Source organism: Nannospalax galili, unplaced genomic scaffold, assembly GCF_000622305.1.
Source record: "Nannospalax galili isolate Female #2095 unplaced genomic scaffold, S.galili_v1.0 scaffold469, whole genome shotgun sequence".
In the NCBI taxonomy this organism is placed as follows: Eukaryota; Metazoa; Chordata; class Mammalia; order Rodentia; family Spalacidae; genus Nannospalax; species Nannospalax galili.
In genome coordinates this window covers 392,501-409,218 of record NW_008359443.1, presented here as the reverse complement: position 1 = coordinate 409,218, position 16,718 = coordinate 392,501, and the positions used below count along the sequence as shown (strand labels likewise).

Genomic DNA, 16,718 nt, shown 5'->3' with positions numbered 1-16,718 from the left:
TGCCAAATGCCAGATACACTCTAAGTATTAGGGGAAACTCTCAACCCTGCACTAGCAGTGGGACCAGACAGGCAGCACTATGAAAAGATGATACTAGTTAGATCATAAGTCTAAAAAGGGCCAGCCACTTTATGTCTGTCTGAAAAAATCCATTAAATCACTTTCTGTTTAACTACAGGGCACCTGCAAGGTACTGCAGTTTACTTTATGAACCTCTCTGGGGTAAGCACTATGGTCCTGAGCTACTGTGGTTTAAATGATGATGTTTCCTGTCACTCCAAAATTGGACTCCAATGATATAAAATTTTAAAAATTACTTTGTATGTTTGAGTGCTTTGCCTGGATGTATGTAACTGCACCCATGTGTGCAATGCCTATGGAGGCCATAGCCGGGTATGGTGGCGCACGCCTGTACCAGCACTTGGGAGGCAGAGGCAGGCATCTCTTTGAGTTTAAGGCCAGCCTGGTCCACATAGTGAGTTCCAGGACAGCCGGGGCTACAGGGAGACCCTGTCTCAAAAAAGGCCAAAAAAAAAAAAAAAATCCATTAGTAAAAAGATACACTTTGCAAAGACCTTCATCTAAATCTGCTCCTGAAAGACTACAAAGAAAGTGGGGGAACCTCAATCCAATCACATGAATCAAAGGCTATACATGACAATTAGTGTTGCCAACTTAACAAAACCATCTTCTGGAGATGGGCCTCTGGGCATGGCTGTAGAGGTTTACCCTGACTGCACTGGTCAAGGTGGGAACAGCTGTCCCTGTGGGTGGCCCTGTTCCCTCTGCAGAAGTAAAGGAGCTGAGTGGCTGCACTCATCCCCGTCCTGCCTATGGATGTGTGACCAGCTGCTTCAAGCTCCTGCTGTCGTGACCTCCCCACCATGTCTTGAACTATGAGCTAAACCGAGCCTTTCCTGCCTTCAATTGCTTTTGTCACGATATTTATCACAGCAGTGGAAAAAGAAGCGAAGAGCTACTTTTACAGCTCAGGACTCAGCTTACTCACTGCAGATGTGCAATGTCACCAGTCAGCACATGCATAGCAGTCACAAGTACAGTCAGTTCTTGCCTGGGCCAGATGGAGCTTCTTCATGGCTTGGGAGCCCCGCACATGGGCCTTCTCACACTGCACCAGTCTCTGCTGTGTCGCCTGCTTACGTAGTTCCTCCAACCGCCTAGCTTCTTCTTCAGCAGCCAAATGAGCATCTGGCTAACAGTCAAGCAACACAACTTTAGATCTTCTCTTTGTTTTTTAAATAAGTGTAAAACAGAGAACAGCTTAAAAAGGTTATTAACAAAATTGTTCTTATATAAAATTAAATAGTAAAAGCTATTTGTTGCAATCTAAAGTCCACAGTAGTGCTATAGTGAATTTATTTTCCTAGTAGCCAAATATGTACACTATGACAAACATCAACAACAACTATTGCACTGGGTATGGTAGCTCACACCTTTAATCCCAACACTCTGGGGGCAGAAGCAGGTATCTGTTTGAGGCCAGCTGGTCCACTAGCAATTCCAGCCCAATCTCCAGCAAAACAAAATCAACACCCACATAACAATGACAAACAACCCACTATTCCAAACACACAGCAGATACAACAAAAACAGTTAGGTTCACTTTCCATGCAGGGTCCATGACTTCCAAAGACTATATATTATTTTATGATAAAAAGTTTGGAAATCTGCCAGGCGTGGTGGCACACACCTTTAATCCCAGCACTCAGGAGGCAGAGGCAGGTGGATCTCTGTGAGTTCAAGGCCAGCCTGGTCTACATAGTGAGTTCCAGGACAGCTGGGGCTACAGGGAGACCCTACCTCAAAAAAAAAAAAAAAGTTTAAAGATTATTTTATGTTATAATGAAACCCATTATTTTGTACAGTTTAGGAAATATATATACTACTTTAAGACAGCCACTTAAATAGCGATCTTTCTTCCATTCACATAGGACCATCATTTATCTGACACAAAAAGTCAAAGCAGTTTAGGTTTTTTTGATTTTTTTTTTGCTTAGAATATAAGACTGTTCAAATTTTGAGAACTGGATACGCCAGACAGACAAAATAGAACTCAACTTGTAAAGTGACGTTAAGAACAAACGGACAACTAATCACCTGCTTGGTGTCCATCTGTCTACTCACAAATGTGGAAATGTGATGGTAGGTGGAACTGTTGGTTTTCAGTGAAGAAATTCTGTTTACTTCAATGTTCTGGAAAATGGAGCATTAAAATAAAGTGAGGTTCAAAGCATGACTTTTTTCACTTAAAACTAGAAATACAAAAAGCAAAACTGTTTCTGTTCAAATTTAATTCCCACTAAGAGATGCTGAGGTGGACCCACATGGGACCTTTGGGGGGTGATTAGGGCTCTCCTCTCATGAATGGATCCATCCACTCAAGTGATCAGTGGACTCTTGGGTTAATGAATTATTCCCAAGATAAGTTTGGCCAGGTCTCTGCTCTACTGCCTGTTTCTGGCTGAGATGCCTGGTCTACGTGACTACAAGCAGAAGACCACCACCAGATGAAGCCCATCAACCTGGCCCCTCGGCCAATCTTTCCTTTATGCTCTAACTTGTCTGGGACACTGTATCATTAACAACAAAAAGCACACTGAAACAATCGGACCCATTCAACATGCTTATGTTAAAAGTTGGCTTAATAAGGAAATATTTAAATTCAAGCTTCAATAAAGCAGATCCTCTAATACTTCAAACGTCATTTCTTTAATATTTTTACTTTAGAAGTTCACTCCAACTTCTAAGTTACTCAAAGAGTCATTTGCTAGAGAGGGTCCCCAGGGCCTTGTACACACTGAGCAGGTGCTCTCCCACTGGGCTCCATCTCCTGTACCAAGAACATTTTTTTTTCTTTGGTCTTTGTTTCCCTGCAGCCCCAGCTGGTCTGGAACTCACTAGGAAGACTAGGCTGGCCTCCATATCACAGAGGTCCACCTGCCTCTGCTGGAATTAAAGGTACGCACTGCCACGCCAGCCTGAGAACACCTTTCAACTTTCTGAATATCTTGTGCTTACGAGGTATGTCAAATCATGAGCACATCACTGTATTTATAGGAAAAAACACACACACTATTGTGTCTCCATAGCTAGTCACAAAACCCCACTAGAGTTCACATTAGCCTCATTTCTCAATGTTTAATGATATGTTTTGGTGTGGAAACACTACCCAATATTTAAGAATATTCCAAAACAATTCTCAAGAAGATGAAATAAACTACTTTTCCTGCTTCCTATACTTTGTCATAAAAGATCTGGCCCATCACAATATATGTAATTAAATCAATTAAACTATAATGAATGTGTCTACAATGTATTACACAAGCTAGGCACTGTAAACAACATTGGAAAGTAAAATAATGGTTCCTACCTTAAAAAATTTTTAATAGTTCTAAAAGCTAAAAGTTCTGATAATGTAATACTTTGCACATAATTTGATAAAGCCTGTTCGCAAAGAAATGCCAACTCCCTCAAGTCTGGCGCACACTGCAGCAAGGTCTTGTAAGTGTCCGTCAGCTTTCCCATGCAAAGAAGGCACAGTTATTTCTATGCCACGCGCTCATCCTGACAGTGATTATGGGAATCACGTGTTTCAGAAAGCAACTGGTGAACTGCCAGGTGGAAACACAAATCTGACACAAGTTCGGAGGAAAAAGCATAACAGACTGAGAAATGATAAAGTTTTAATATGAGTGGGGAGCAATGAAAAGGACCTGAGCAAAAGGAAAAGCCATAAAAGGTAGGAAAGAATTAGAAAACTAGGCAAATGAAGGTCTGACTACAAGAGTTATCTAAGTAGTTTCTGAAAACTAGACATCATGGTCCCACACCAAACCAATTAAAATCAGAATCGGGAGATGTAGCCTAGCACTAGCTTTTTTTGGGTCTTTTTGAGACAGGGTCTCCCTGTAGCCTCAGCTGTCCTGGAACTCACTATGTAGACCAGGCTGGCCTTGAACTCACAGAGATCCACCTGCTTCTGCCTCTGCCTCAGCCCCCCCGCCCCGCCCCCAGGTGCTGGGATCAAAGGTGTGCACCACCACGCCTGGCTTAGCACTCGCTTTTTTAAAAAGCTCCTAAATGGCAAATGTGCAGTTCAAATTGAGACTTAAGACATTCAGAAGACACACTGACAAATACCTGGAAACCCAGTTGGCTGTACTCATGGTCTTTTAACTGAGGCAAAGGATGAAGCTATGCACAAAGGACATTTTCCCACTAATGAAAACATTAGCACTTTTTTGGAGACAGGGTCTCATGTAGCCCAGGCTGGCCTCAAATTCACTGTAGCTCTGGATGGTCTTGAACTCCTGGTCCTCCTGCCTCCACCTCCTAGGTGCTAGGATTACAGACAAGCACCACCATATTTTGCTTAATTAGTTAATTTTATAACTAAAGTTCAGAAAAACCATGTAACGTGTTAAGAAACTGAAACTGCAAAGCAAAACTCAGAAGATGGGAAGACACATTAGGAAAGAATGATCCACAGGACCAGGTTCTTTTTAAGAAAATATTTTATGGGGCTGGAGAGATGTGGGTGCTGGGAACTGAACCTGGGTCCTCTGTAAGAGCAGCCAGCACTCTCAACTGCTGAGCCGTCTCTCCAGCCCCTGGCCCAGGTTCTTAAATGCAAGTCTTAGGATCAGGTGCGGGACACTGCCCTATGAATTTGAAACAGGGTCTCTTAAAGCCCCTTAAGCAACCCAGGCTATTGCCATTGTTGTTAGTTACCCACCAGAACCAGATGGAAAGATCCCATTGCTGAAGACACCACACACTCTGGTTGCAGGACAGAGAAATCAACTGTCCTGACCTGGGAGTTTCCTCCCTGCTGGCTAGCCTTCATAACACCAGAAGGTACTCTGTAGGCCACTGCTGGAGACGTGTCTTACCTAGCAGTGGTCCCTCCATACAAATGTGCCGGCTTATCCTACTTACCAACGACTTTCTGAGTGGATCTGAGGCTCATGCCACAGGAGGGAACTCATGCCTGGTACTGTAACCTGGCCAAAAGCCCAAGGACGGGAAGACAACAGGCCCAGAAAGACCCTACTGCTGGTGTTTTGCTAAATGGATATGTTGTCAAACTGCCCTCTAAAGATTTATGTTTATACCCACAGATTTTACTATGAAAGGTTCTGCTTTCAGCCTTGTGAGAAGCATCATTTGTGGGCAGTGATTAATGCAGAGACTCACAACTTGTCCAAATGCTTTGAAATAGTGACTTTTGAATATGTGACAAGTCTATCACACACCCCTGCCCAAGGTTCAGGGAACATCAGGAAACACCAGAGAAGGGAGTGCCAGAAAGAACATTAAGAGTGGGAAGGGAAGGAGTACTATGGGATGCTGTCTTCTGGACAGAACATGGCAGTTGCACTTGACATCCCAACATGGATGGGGGCACATGAGGCCCACTCCTAGCTGAGTCGATGCTGGCAGTTAATGGTTGCTTGGGGAAAGGGAGCCATTTTTCTTCTAATGTATTGTCTATGATTCACAAATGACCTCACCCTCATGCACATGTAACCATCCCTATTTAAAATCAGTGTTATTACAAAAATACAGGAAGAGGAAGGGCATGTGTGAGAAGAAGGATCCTACCTACAGGAGTCTGCTTCCACACCCAGCTACAACCTCCACAGCTGGAGGAGTTTCGCCACACTTTCTCCAGGATTCTATTTATTTATTTTATGTGCAAGAGTGTTCTGCATATGTGTAGATAAGGACACCAGGTCATGCAATGCCTGTGAAGGCCAGAAGAGGGCACTGGATCCCCTGGAACTGGAGTTATGGAGGGTTGCTAGCCACCATGTGGGTGCTGGCAACCTAACCCAGTACTCTACAAGAGCAGACGCTCAATGGCTGAGCTTCCCTCCAGCCCACATTTATAGTTCGATCCTCTTGGAGAGAGCAGGAAGGGATGAGAGAATGGTGAGGTGGGGGATAAGATCAAAACACAGTATGTACATGGGAGAATGCGGAGGTGAGGGTTAGATCAAAGCAGTCTGTACATGGATGAGACTGTCCAAATACACAACTATTTTAAGAAAATAATGTACTATTCTACAAAATAATTTTAAGTTTTTATATCAACACCTTAAAAAAAAACCACTAGCCGGGTTTGGTGGCATAGCACTTTAATTCCAGGCAGATGCAGGCGGATCTCTGTGAGATCCAGGCCAGTGGCCTGCATGGTCTACACAGTGAGTTCCAGGGCAGCCAGGGCTGCATAGTGAGAGCCTGTCTCAAAAAGAACAAAACAACACAAAAAAACAACAAATCACAGGCTTCTTAAGGATGTTAAAAAGATATGAAAATGTAATCCAATTTAGAAGCAACTTCTAAGAACTACTACTTCCAAAATCAAAGCAGTTACATGTAAAATTTAAATTACCACCAATCGTTATCCATTAAAACACTTTCAGTGAACTGTACTAAGCTTAGTCAAATCTTGGGCTGAGTTAGGATGAGTTGTTAAGGATTGAAAACTAGAACTGTTCAGCTGCCATGTGCTTCCAGCTTAGCTCTGCTCTGCTGTAAGCTACTTCTAGACTTAACCCAGGTTCAGCCCAACCAGTGCTCTACAGCCTGTGACCAGCTCACAACAGGGGAGGCTCACTTAGAGGTCCCACAGCTGTGAGTGAACACAGCCACTTTCTCCTGTGCCTAGTGCTGTCTCTGAAGGTGGCACAGAAAAGAAAACTTGCTTTTAAACGAAGTATACCGGTACTAAGACGTGTTCACGGCACCTGGGGTTTCAATGCCATGGCTATTTGCACTTAGACCTAGTGTCTGTAGTTTAACTGAGTGAAGGCTAAGGTAGTATACTCATGGGAGGCTAAGGGTCACAGGAGAAAGGCCATGCGCTTGTAGAACAGATCTCGATACAAGCCCTGGTTCGTCACTTATCTAACTTTGTTCAGGTTATTCAACCCTTCATCTTCAATTTTCCTCATTAGTTTAACAGGCCTAACTTCTATCCTGCATGGCTATCATAGTGAATGAATGTGACAACTAAAATCCCAGGACGGCAACAGTGCCTGTGTCTTCACCGTGCACGCAGTTCTCTGGTATCAGTGTATTCAAAATGCTTTTTTCTTGGATTACATAATTAGGGTGCTTGTTGTGTGTGTGCATCCTTTTTTTTTTCTTTTTGAGATAGGGTCTCACATAGCACAAGGTAGTCTCCTAGTCTCAAACTTGCCATGTAGCCAAGACAGGCCTTGAACTCCTGATCTTCCTGCCTCCACCTAAAGGAGTGGTCTATCATGACCAACTAAGACATTATTGGTTTGAAAAGACCTGACAGTTTTCATTTCTTTCCCCAGGATATTCTCTCTGTCTCTCTTTCTCTCTCTCTTTGCTTAGAGGGACAGTGATACAGATGCACCTGTATCTGTATATATGACACAGGTTACCTTAACCTCCAAGGCCCCAAACATGCCACAACTTAACCCTTCCAAACCAAAGTCCTATTCTTATCCACACCACATTCTCAAAACATATTCAGAGACATTTCTCTTTCCCAAATGTCTTGATAGGTTTGAATAATGGACTTATCTGTGAAGCACTGTTTTTCAACTAAGAATGTCATCACCCAGATCTTAGTTTATAAGTCATTTCTCCACAAAATACAACACAACAAACCCAAGGCTCTTTGGCAATGCAGATGTAAGACTCAGTAGTTCACAGGGAGCCAGGGTCACTCACTGGGCACTGGGCTAGGGAGCAAAGCAGCACTGAGAAATGAAGGCGTAAATCCTTCAAGAGTCTGTTCTCACAAAATTTCACACTATGAACCTCAGAAACGTGAAAAAGGACAAGAACTGTAATGTAGAATAAAAACTTCCATCTCCAGAAAAAAAAAAAGAAGACAAAAAGACCCAAAAACAAAAGCCCACGTGCTGCCCTGGAACTGCGCTGCAGGAACTGCACTGCTGCACCACCTCTGCTCTGAGTGGCCGGTCTTCTTAAAAGGAGCCAACTTTCATGTTCCCTGATCAAAGAGCTGTCTTTTTAGACAGAAGCAGCCCAGTGACTACATGCAGGCGACATACATGGCCAGGTGGCAAAGCATCGCTCAGAACACATGGTGCTGAAATGTGGGGGAGCCTTTGGGTGGAGGTGCGCCTCCTGCCATTCCGCACCCTCAGGTGCGACACAATGGACGCCTCAGTTCGGCCTGTGCTGGGCACAAAGCCTTTAAACCTGACCTTCAGCCCCGTGAGAATGCAGTCCACGACCCCACGTGAAAACAGGAGATACTTCTGTGGTTTCGCCAAAGTCTAAAATACATGATACAGGCCAAAGAGATGACTCAGAACCCAGACATACAATGTAGTAAAATCGTCTAGGTGAGACAGAATACTTGTTTTTGAACCTTCATAATAAAAACTGTTTCTCAGCAAAGTACATCATATTTATGTATGAAGACGTCACACTGAAAACCATTATTCTGTGTAATTAATACATGCCAATAGTTAAGAACTTGTTCAGAGTAGGGGAAATATGTTCTGCATTAAGAGATGGAGAACCCACAGCAGGTGCACTGACAGAACAGGTTGGACAAGAGCACTCTGACCGGGCACGGAACATCAGAGTTCCCTTTCACAGTGCAGTTAACAGCACTGCGAAGGCAGGACAATGTCCTTACTTATACAAGACGCCTGCTGAAGTTTTTAGGGTGGACTGTGACCCCCACACTTTTCATTTAGTGTGTACATATACAAATGTATTTGTTTGAAATACATACTCGGGATAAGCAGACATTCACTGTATTCTTAATTCTCTGTATTTTGAAAATTCTCATGATAAAAACTTGCAAGGACAAGCACATTTATATATAACTCATAACTACCAAGCCCTTATGCAGACAATACTTTGCTCTATGCTTGTAGATTATCTGGAATATTAGAAATTATAATAAAGGCATGGTGCCTCTTCACTCACTGTCTCAGCCTTGAGGGAGTGACTGAAACAGGGCCTTTTCACCTGAGCCTTCTGGATCAAATGGCACATGGCAGATGGCTCAGTGAGAGCGGGGGAAGCTGGCGAAGGAAAGGCCTGAGACCTATACTCATGCTGATCACACACACAGGACGCTGACATCCCCACAGACACCCCTGTCCTGGTGCTAAGTCTGCATGCTTTATTGAACTTTTCAGATCATTTCTGCAGCCGCTCCAACTATGAAGTGCTAGTGAGTAAGAGAATGGATTCTTTCTTTGGAACAAGAGCTCACTGTGCTAACTCAACCTCCTGCTTCAGCTTCGTGAGTACTGGGAATACAGGTACGAGTTGTCAACCCCATTCTAAAACTTTTAAAATTAAAATTACTTTCTACTTTAGCTGGGCGTGCTAGTGCACGCCTTTAATCCCAGCACTCCAGAGGCAGAGGCAGGTAGATCTTTGGGAGTTCGAGGTCAGCCTGGTCTACACAGAGTCCCAGGCCAGCTGGGGCTACAGGGAGACCCTGTCTCAAAAACAGACGGACACACACACACACACACACGCAAGTCCCAATCACAAAGCACACACTTCTAGTCCTATAAATAAACCTTTCTCATGACCTTATGACTGTAGACAAATTTTTAAGTGTATCCAAAGCTTAATCAGATAGGATGTCAAATCCAAACACAGAACCATCTACAGTACGACTACTGTAACTTTTCCAACAAATAAAGGCCTGTAACTCCAGCACTGAATTCACATGCAGAACCCCCCACAGAAATACACACAATTAAAAATATAATAAAAACATTTTTAAAAAAACAAGGAAATAATTATTTTTGACCTCCACTGAATTATAACAAAGAATCATAATCTAGCACCTCTCAAAGCTCCAAGTAATTCACCTCAAAAGGGGCTGGAACAGGAGCTGGCAACCTGGTTATTCTGGCCGATCTCTCTCTCTCCACAAGCAGTGCTTCCTTTCGAGCTTTTATATGCCTTAAAACACAAAAAAGTTAACTCTTGGATAATGCCCTATTACTAAGATGAACAGCAACACACTACCTGGTGTCAGTACAGAAAGGGTCAGAACACAGAGCAGGGGCCTAGGAGTCATCCAGCCTGACTCCACATTAGCCTAACAAACTGGACATGTAAGAACACGGTTACCAACTGCAGGAGACTTCCCGAAGACAGGACCTCCTACAAGTGTCTGGTGTTCTTTACAGTGAAAGAACTAGAATGCTGTTGAAGATGGGCCCTGTGTGAGACGACCAGTGCAGACTGCTTATGGGCTCCGTAACTTTCACATCAGAGGAACAAATGGAAGTGCCCAGCACAACCTTCTAATGCGCCGGATCACGCTGGTTTTCATCCCTTTTTATATCAGAGGTAGTTTTTGGTTGATCTGCCATCTGAACTGCTTATACATTTCTCCAGATACTTAGTTACTGTTGCTGAACTCAGAATGCTTAGACTCTACTAATTCGTTATCACATTCAGATATTAAGCCCAGTTCAGAGTACAATGGATACCCAACATGACTTTTACTCACTGTCCTGACATGGCTCCCTACATCCCCCCACTTCTAGCCTCCCTGGCTTCAGCTGAGATGGTAGAAATGACTGTGTCACCTGGTTTTCTGCTTCGTTAACATTTCTTTTTGACTCTTCTGTACTTTCAGGGCCTCCTTATGCCTCATTTCTGCTTTTCTTTTTCTTTCCGTTGCCCGCCGAGCCACGGCATCCACGTCAGGTTCCTAAATACATGTACTGCTTAAAAAGTCAAGTCAAACAAGGCTAACAAAATGTACCTACCTGATATCGGCACACGGTGACCTTTCAATTCTGTCATCTCTTCCCACAGTACAAGGTACTCCTCAAGGCACAGCAATGGAACCACCACCAACAGGCCACGTTAGTCAAGACGTATTACCACTCAACTCAGTACAACAACATAAATACAACAGCAAACTACTTAGGAAAAGGGTGAAATTAGCTAACAAAAGACTCTATTTAAACTAAAATGCCAAATACATAGTAATATGGGTGGTTTCCCAGCCAGGGCCAAATGGCACGGGGGCCAAATGGCTCTGGTCTGGGATGACTGGCTTAAACTTAAGCCAGCAGTAGCCGCACAGAGTACAAAATCTAAAGTCAGGACTTAGGGCTACTGCTAAAAACATGGACAAAAACCAAAGACAAAAACACACAAAGGAAAACAAAAACCACGCTGCCGCACTGCTTGAAGGTCCTTCTTTCCCTTGCTGACTAAGATTTGTCTTCTTTGGAACCAGCCTATCAACTGTGTGACTGACTCCAGGACGACAAACAAGTATTTCTTTCCTTCCTCCCTCTCTATTTAGAGGGATCAGGAGTGAACTGAAATTTGGAAGTCTGAATTTCACTGAGTCTGTCCAAAATGCCTGAGATGAAAAACTTCTGAAAGAAAAGGGTATCATCTTTTTACACAGATAAGACCTGACCACCACAGGAGGAAAAGTATGCTTGGCGTGGCTTGCCAAGAAACAATACACACGTTATGTTACGCTGATTCACAAAATGAGGCTCAGCTTGCCCACCCCCCAATCCTAAACATTAAAAGAGGTTTATCAGGAGAATTTGACAAACACAATGTACTCACACTGCCTCAGGCAGTCATCAAATACGGTAGCTCACTCACATTTTCTTTGGCCCGTTGATGTCCCTCTCCCATATGCCTTAAACTTGCCAAATACAATTTTTCCAAGTTTTGTATTTTCTGGCTTTGGGCTTCCTCCCATTCTGCCCTGAGCTCCTCAGCCAAGCGAGTGAGTTGCTGATTTCTCCTCTGTTTCACATCTTCTCTTATCTGGAAAGCGATGCCTCTTTCTTGTTCTCGAACCTGGAAGACAAATGCTTAAAGGAATACACGAAGGGGATGTAAACTTTTTTTTTCTGGTCTTTTTGAGATAGAGTCTCCCTGTAGCCCCAGCTGGCCTGGAATTTGCTATGTAGCCCAGGGTGGCCACAATCTCGAAGAGATCCACCTGTGTCTGCTTCCTGAGTGCTGGAATTAAAGGCATGTGCTACTGTGCCCGGGATGCCCACAGCTATTTGGAAATACTTGAGTTAAATAATACCTATCTTCCAACTCTAATCTATTTAACTGTCAGTTTAATTTTTCAAATGTTCCAAAATTTGTTAAGACACAAGAACCAGAGTTCATTTATTTATTGATTTTTGAGACAAGGTTTCCCTGTAGCCCCAGCTTGCCTGGAATTCATTATGTAGACCAGGCTGGCCTTGATCTCATATTCACCAATCTCTGATTCCCAAGTGCTGGGGCTAAAGGCGTGCGCCACCACACCTGGCTAAGAACCAGCGTTCTTGTATAGAAAGTAAAAGCTTTTAAATTCAACAATTTATTAATTACGCTCTAATCCAAAATGTACAAATAAATTATGTAGACCAGGCTGGCCTCAATCTCACATAGATCCGCCTGCCTCTGTCTCCTGAGTGCTGGGACTAAAGTCCTGTGTCCCCATATCGGCCAAGACAAAGAATTTAAAGCTTATTCCACATAAGCCCTACCTGGAGCAATCTCAATCTTCGCCTTCTTTCATAATCCTCCTTCAAAACGAAGGCTTCCTCGTTAGGACTCAATCTCAGCTTCCCAGCTTTTCCTACCTTTCTTTTCATTTTTGTGTATCTTAAATATAAAGAATCTGAATAGAAAAGAAAAAAAAATGGTAACTGTCTATAGGATATATATTATTGAAATAGGGAAATAAGCAAAATACTTTTAAAACTTCACATTAGTATTTTTGACATTTACAATAACTCGGGTCAATACAGTACAACTTACTTACAAGGAGTTATAAATCTAATCCTTAGATCACTGATTCTCAGATGGGTGAGAAAGAGGAGAAAGAGTAGGTAGAACTGCTTAAAGTCTGGCCCCACAGCTAGCTGATTTTTCAGGAACAACATTTCAGGCCTGACCTTTTCCTGATTGGTTTTTTTTTTTTTTTTTTTTTTTTGTCTTTTGGAGACAAGGTCTGCCTGTAGCCCCAGCTGGCCTGGAACTCACTAATGTAGACCAGGCTGGCCTTGAACTCACAGAGATCCACATGCCTCTGCCTTCCGAGTGCTGGGATTAAAGTCATACGCCACCATACCTGGACCTGACTGGTGTTTCTAAAGTTTACTAAGTGTGTGTGTATGGCACAAAACTTAAAAAGATGTGTTGGCACACACTGTTTCTACAATTTCACACTGGTTACCTGTACGTGAACAATAAAAGCAACTCTATTGGCTCTGGTCATTAGACTCTTTTGCTCTGTTGTATATAATCTGATCACCTAGTACAGTAAATCACATGGACTCAATCCTATAGGCTTAGTCTATAGTAAACAACGCTTCAACAGTTTTTTTTAAATGGCTATTAAAAAAAAAAAAAAAAACGGGCTGGAGAAATGGCTCAGCGGTTAAGACCATTGGCTGTTCTTTCAGAAGACCCGGGTTCAAATCCCAGCACCCACATGGCAGCTAACAATTGTCCATAACTCCAGTTCCAGGAGATTCAACAGCCTCTTCTGTCCTCCATGGGCATTGCACACCAGTGCACTACATGCAGGCAACACACGCACACACATAAAGTATAAAGAAAACAACCAGACAACCCCTGGAGTAATTCTGCTAGACGTGCGGCACTCAGCCTCAGATCTTCTGTGCGAGTTAGGATGTCTGCACTGTCCTCCTTAGATGTGTCTTTGTGCTGCTCAGGGTGGAACTTGGAGCCGTCCCAAGGCTTCCTCTGAACTTCAGCCATCTCTCCTCCCTAGAACCTTACCATGCTCTTACCTAGGAGAATGTGGGGTGGGAAATGAAGAGGACCTAGGGTTGGCGTGACTTAAAACCCTTTCCAAGGAATTCTGCCACCAACCCACCCCACCATCACCATTACCAAAAAGCACACTTAGCGTCACTCTACAGTGATGATCTTATCTAAGTGCACACTCTTCAGCCTCCACACAGTGGGGCAGGCAAACTGTGGTACTGCTACCACAACCTTGGGAGTCTAGCTGAGCCCAGCCTCCTCCAAGGATGGCCCTCTACTAACTCCGGCTCCACTACCTCATTTCACCCAGAAGGTAGACTGTCTAAATGCACATCTGTATGGGGACAGCTTGCCCAAGATGACCTCCTTTAGTTCTTCATTAATTATGGGTAGGTTCTTGATAACAATGATGGTGGCTATGGTTTTAAATCCTAAAAGATATTTTTAACATTCAAATAAGTATAATAAATAGCTTTAACATACTGCTTTCACTTTAAGTATTTGGGTTATGTCGGGACCAATGGTTTTTCAGAGACTTTTCTATCACAGGTGTGGTCAGAATACCTACAGTCTTACTATTTTATGTCTTTAATCTAAAAACTGCCTTTCATCTATCAGTAATTGATTCAATGTTGACCGAACGGGACAGTGGGTTAACCCATATGCCACAGGCAGACTCAGCCAAGGCTATGTTCAGCAGGACTCTGATAACAGGAGTAATGGCTGGAATTGAAACCTTTTCCAATACATCCCATTGATTTGGTATTCACAGTAATGGGAGGTAAACTGTTACACATGAACACAGGTTTCTGAGTTAAGGACTCGACCCTAGTGATGTCACAGTGGCAGAGCCATGGTTACCCCTGTTGTCTTTATTCTAAATGGTTGACTTCCTGACAGATTATGAAACAAATGGAGAAATGTTTCCTTTATTTATGTTCTTTTCTTTAACTGGAGGGACTGGAGATCAAGAAAAAGTGAGGCTGGGTGTGGTGGTGCAGGCCTCTACTCCCAGCAGAGGCAGGCGGTCTCTGGAAGGTCGGTCGAGGCCAGCCTGGTCTCCACAGCGAGGTCCAGGCCAGTGGGGGCTGCAGGGAGACCCTGGCTCCAAAAAAGAAAAGAAAAAATGAGAAAAGAACTCGGGGGGCTGGGAAGGGTTCCACGTATTGCCCCGGCGGCTGTTCCGCGCGGAGACCCTTCCACCGCTGGGGCAACCCGGGGCTTCCAATCCCTCTGTCCACACCGATTTCAAACTGTTTACTTACTGTCCAGTGGTGGAGACGGTGGGCTGACCCTGCGAGCCTGCCCCTGAGGCCGGAGCTACCCCGCCCAGCAACCACGAGGCACTAGACTCGGCACGAAAGCAGACACTGCCGCCTGACGGGTCACTCGGACCCTGTGATTCCACCCAGTGTGGAGAACAGTACCCACCACCAGGGCTGCGCTGAGCACTGTGACTCGGTCGCTGTGGTCGCTCCGAGCACGTTCTAAGGGCAGGTACCGAGTGAAGGTCTCCGCCGACAAGGCCTCCGCCCCACTGGGATGACAGGGACAACATCACCAGCGGCCACTGGCGGGCGAGTGCTGGGCTGTGCCGGAGCTCACGGCCCCACGTGGGGGAGGCGCGGGCAGGAGCCGCAGGAAAGGCCCGGTGGGTGCAGACCGCCAGAGGGCCTGGTCCTGCGTCCTCGGGGGCACCCTCCTCCTAGGAGCACCTCCTCCCCCTCGGGAGCACCTCCTCCCCCCACCCCCCACCGTCACTCACCCGAGAGCGCGTTCGGCCAGGCCTCACCGGGAGAGAACGCCCGCGGCCTGCCGACTTCCCAGCAGCCGTTTGGGCACCTGCAGGGCAGCCATTGCCCTGCTCTCGTCACTTCCGTCATTCAAACCGCCCGCCAATGGCGGGAGCGAAACGCGAGAACCAACCGGGCTGCCTCCGCCGGGCAGCCCGGAAGGCCGCCCCGAGGTCCTGCCCACTCACCCGTGCGCACGCGCAGCCCCGCTCTGCGCACGCCCAGTCTTGCGCAGAGGGCCCTTATTTCTCACCCGGGCGGGGTGTGCTGTCTGACTTCCGCCCTGGAACGTGTGTTCTGTTCATAGACCCGGAAACGGAAGTCCAGGAAGGGACGCGCTCTTCCGGGAGCCGCAGGGCGTGGTGTCCGTTGCCTGGCAGCCAAGGGCCAACGTTCCTGACTGCGTCGGTTGACTGCTCCACCCAGCATGCCGCGTGGGAGGAGTCGTAGGGCACAGTGGAGAGGGTGAGGCTCGGCCGAGGTCAGTGCCCGCCTCCATTCCCTCCCTGCAGCTTTCTCGAGCTGGACTCTGCTGGTGCTGCAGACACAGTACCTGCCCTGTCCAGCCGCCCTGGTCCCGAGGCCAGGACTCTGCTGGAAGCGCTCAGTGGAACCCCCACCGTGCCCTGGCCGTGGAACCTAGCTCTCAGTACCTGGTGGCTGGGTTTCAGAGAAAGTGAGGCTGCAGGGCTTCTGCAGGGCAGGCTGAGTTGTACGTTTTACCACCTTTTATTGGCTAAGGAGTTGTCAGTGCCAAGCGTCTGGACCAAGCCAGATTGAAGGGGAAGAGAAATGAACTCCATCTCTCAATGAGAGGCTCTGTGGCCATCTTGATCCACTGCTGTGGCCTTAGTACTTGCCCACGGCTCATCCCAGGGTCCCTAGGCGACCCCAGAGACAAGAATCAAGTGAAAGCACTTTACAGATTCTAAACACTGTTCGCTTGTTTTTGTTTTTTTTTTCTGTTTAGAACTTTCTCCCATCCTTCAAGCCACAGAGGTATTGTTAGGGAAAATTTCTCTCAACAGCTAAGAGACCAAGCATTTGCCCAGGAGTGAATTAGAAAACTTACCTATGCCTTTTTGTTTTTTTGGTCTTTTTGAGACAGGGTCTCCCTGTAGCCCCAGCTGT

The 16,718-nt window shown here is 45.3% G+C and overlaps 1 protein-coding gene across 11 annotated transcripts in view; it reads right to left on the bottom strand.

The window, feature by feature from the left end:
- The window catches only part of Cep295 (centrosomal protein 295), a 46,909-nt gene extending 31,162 nt beyond the window's left edge, over positions 1 to 15,747 (bottom strand). For 2 of the 11 annotated variants that reach the window (XM_008823107.2, XM_008823108.2), the window contains exons 1-7: positions 15,560 to 15,744; positions 12,546 to 12,679; positions 11,656 to 11,856; positions 10,608 to 10,732; positions 9,879 to 9,972; positions 2,119 to 2,214; positions 1,073 to 1,213 (exon numbers count right to left, since the gene is read on the bottom strand). In XM_008823107.2, coding sequence (XP_008821329.1) covers positions 1,073 to 1,213; positions 2,119 to 2,214; positions 9,879 to 9,972; positions 10,608 to 10,732; positions 11,656 to 11,856; positions 12,546 to 12,679; positions 15,560 to 15,677 — 909 coding nt within the window. In that variant the 5' untranslated portion in view covers positions 15,678 to 15,744. Of the gene's footprint in view, positions 1 to 1,005; positions 1,214 to 2,118; positions 2,215 to 9,878; positions 9,973 to 10,607; positions 10,733 to 11,655; positions 11,857 to 12,545; positions 12,680 to 13,806; positions 13,818 to 15,059; positions 15,332 to 15,559 lie in introns of those variants that run through there. The other 9 variants (XM_029558674.1, XM_029558673.1, XR_003847807.1 and 6 more) reach the window with 9 other exon arrangements.
- Positions 15,748 to 16,718: the final 971 nt, after the last annotated feature.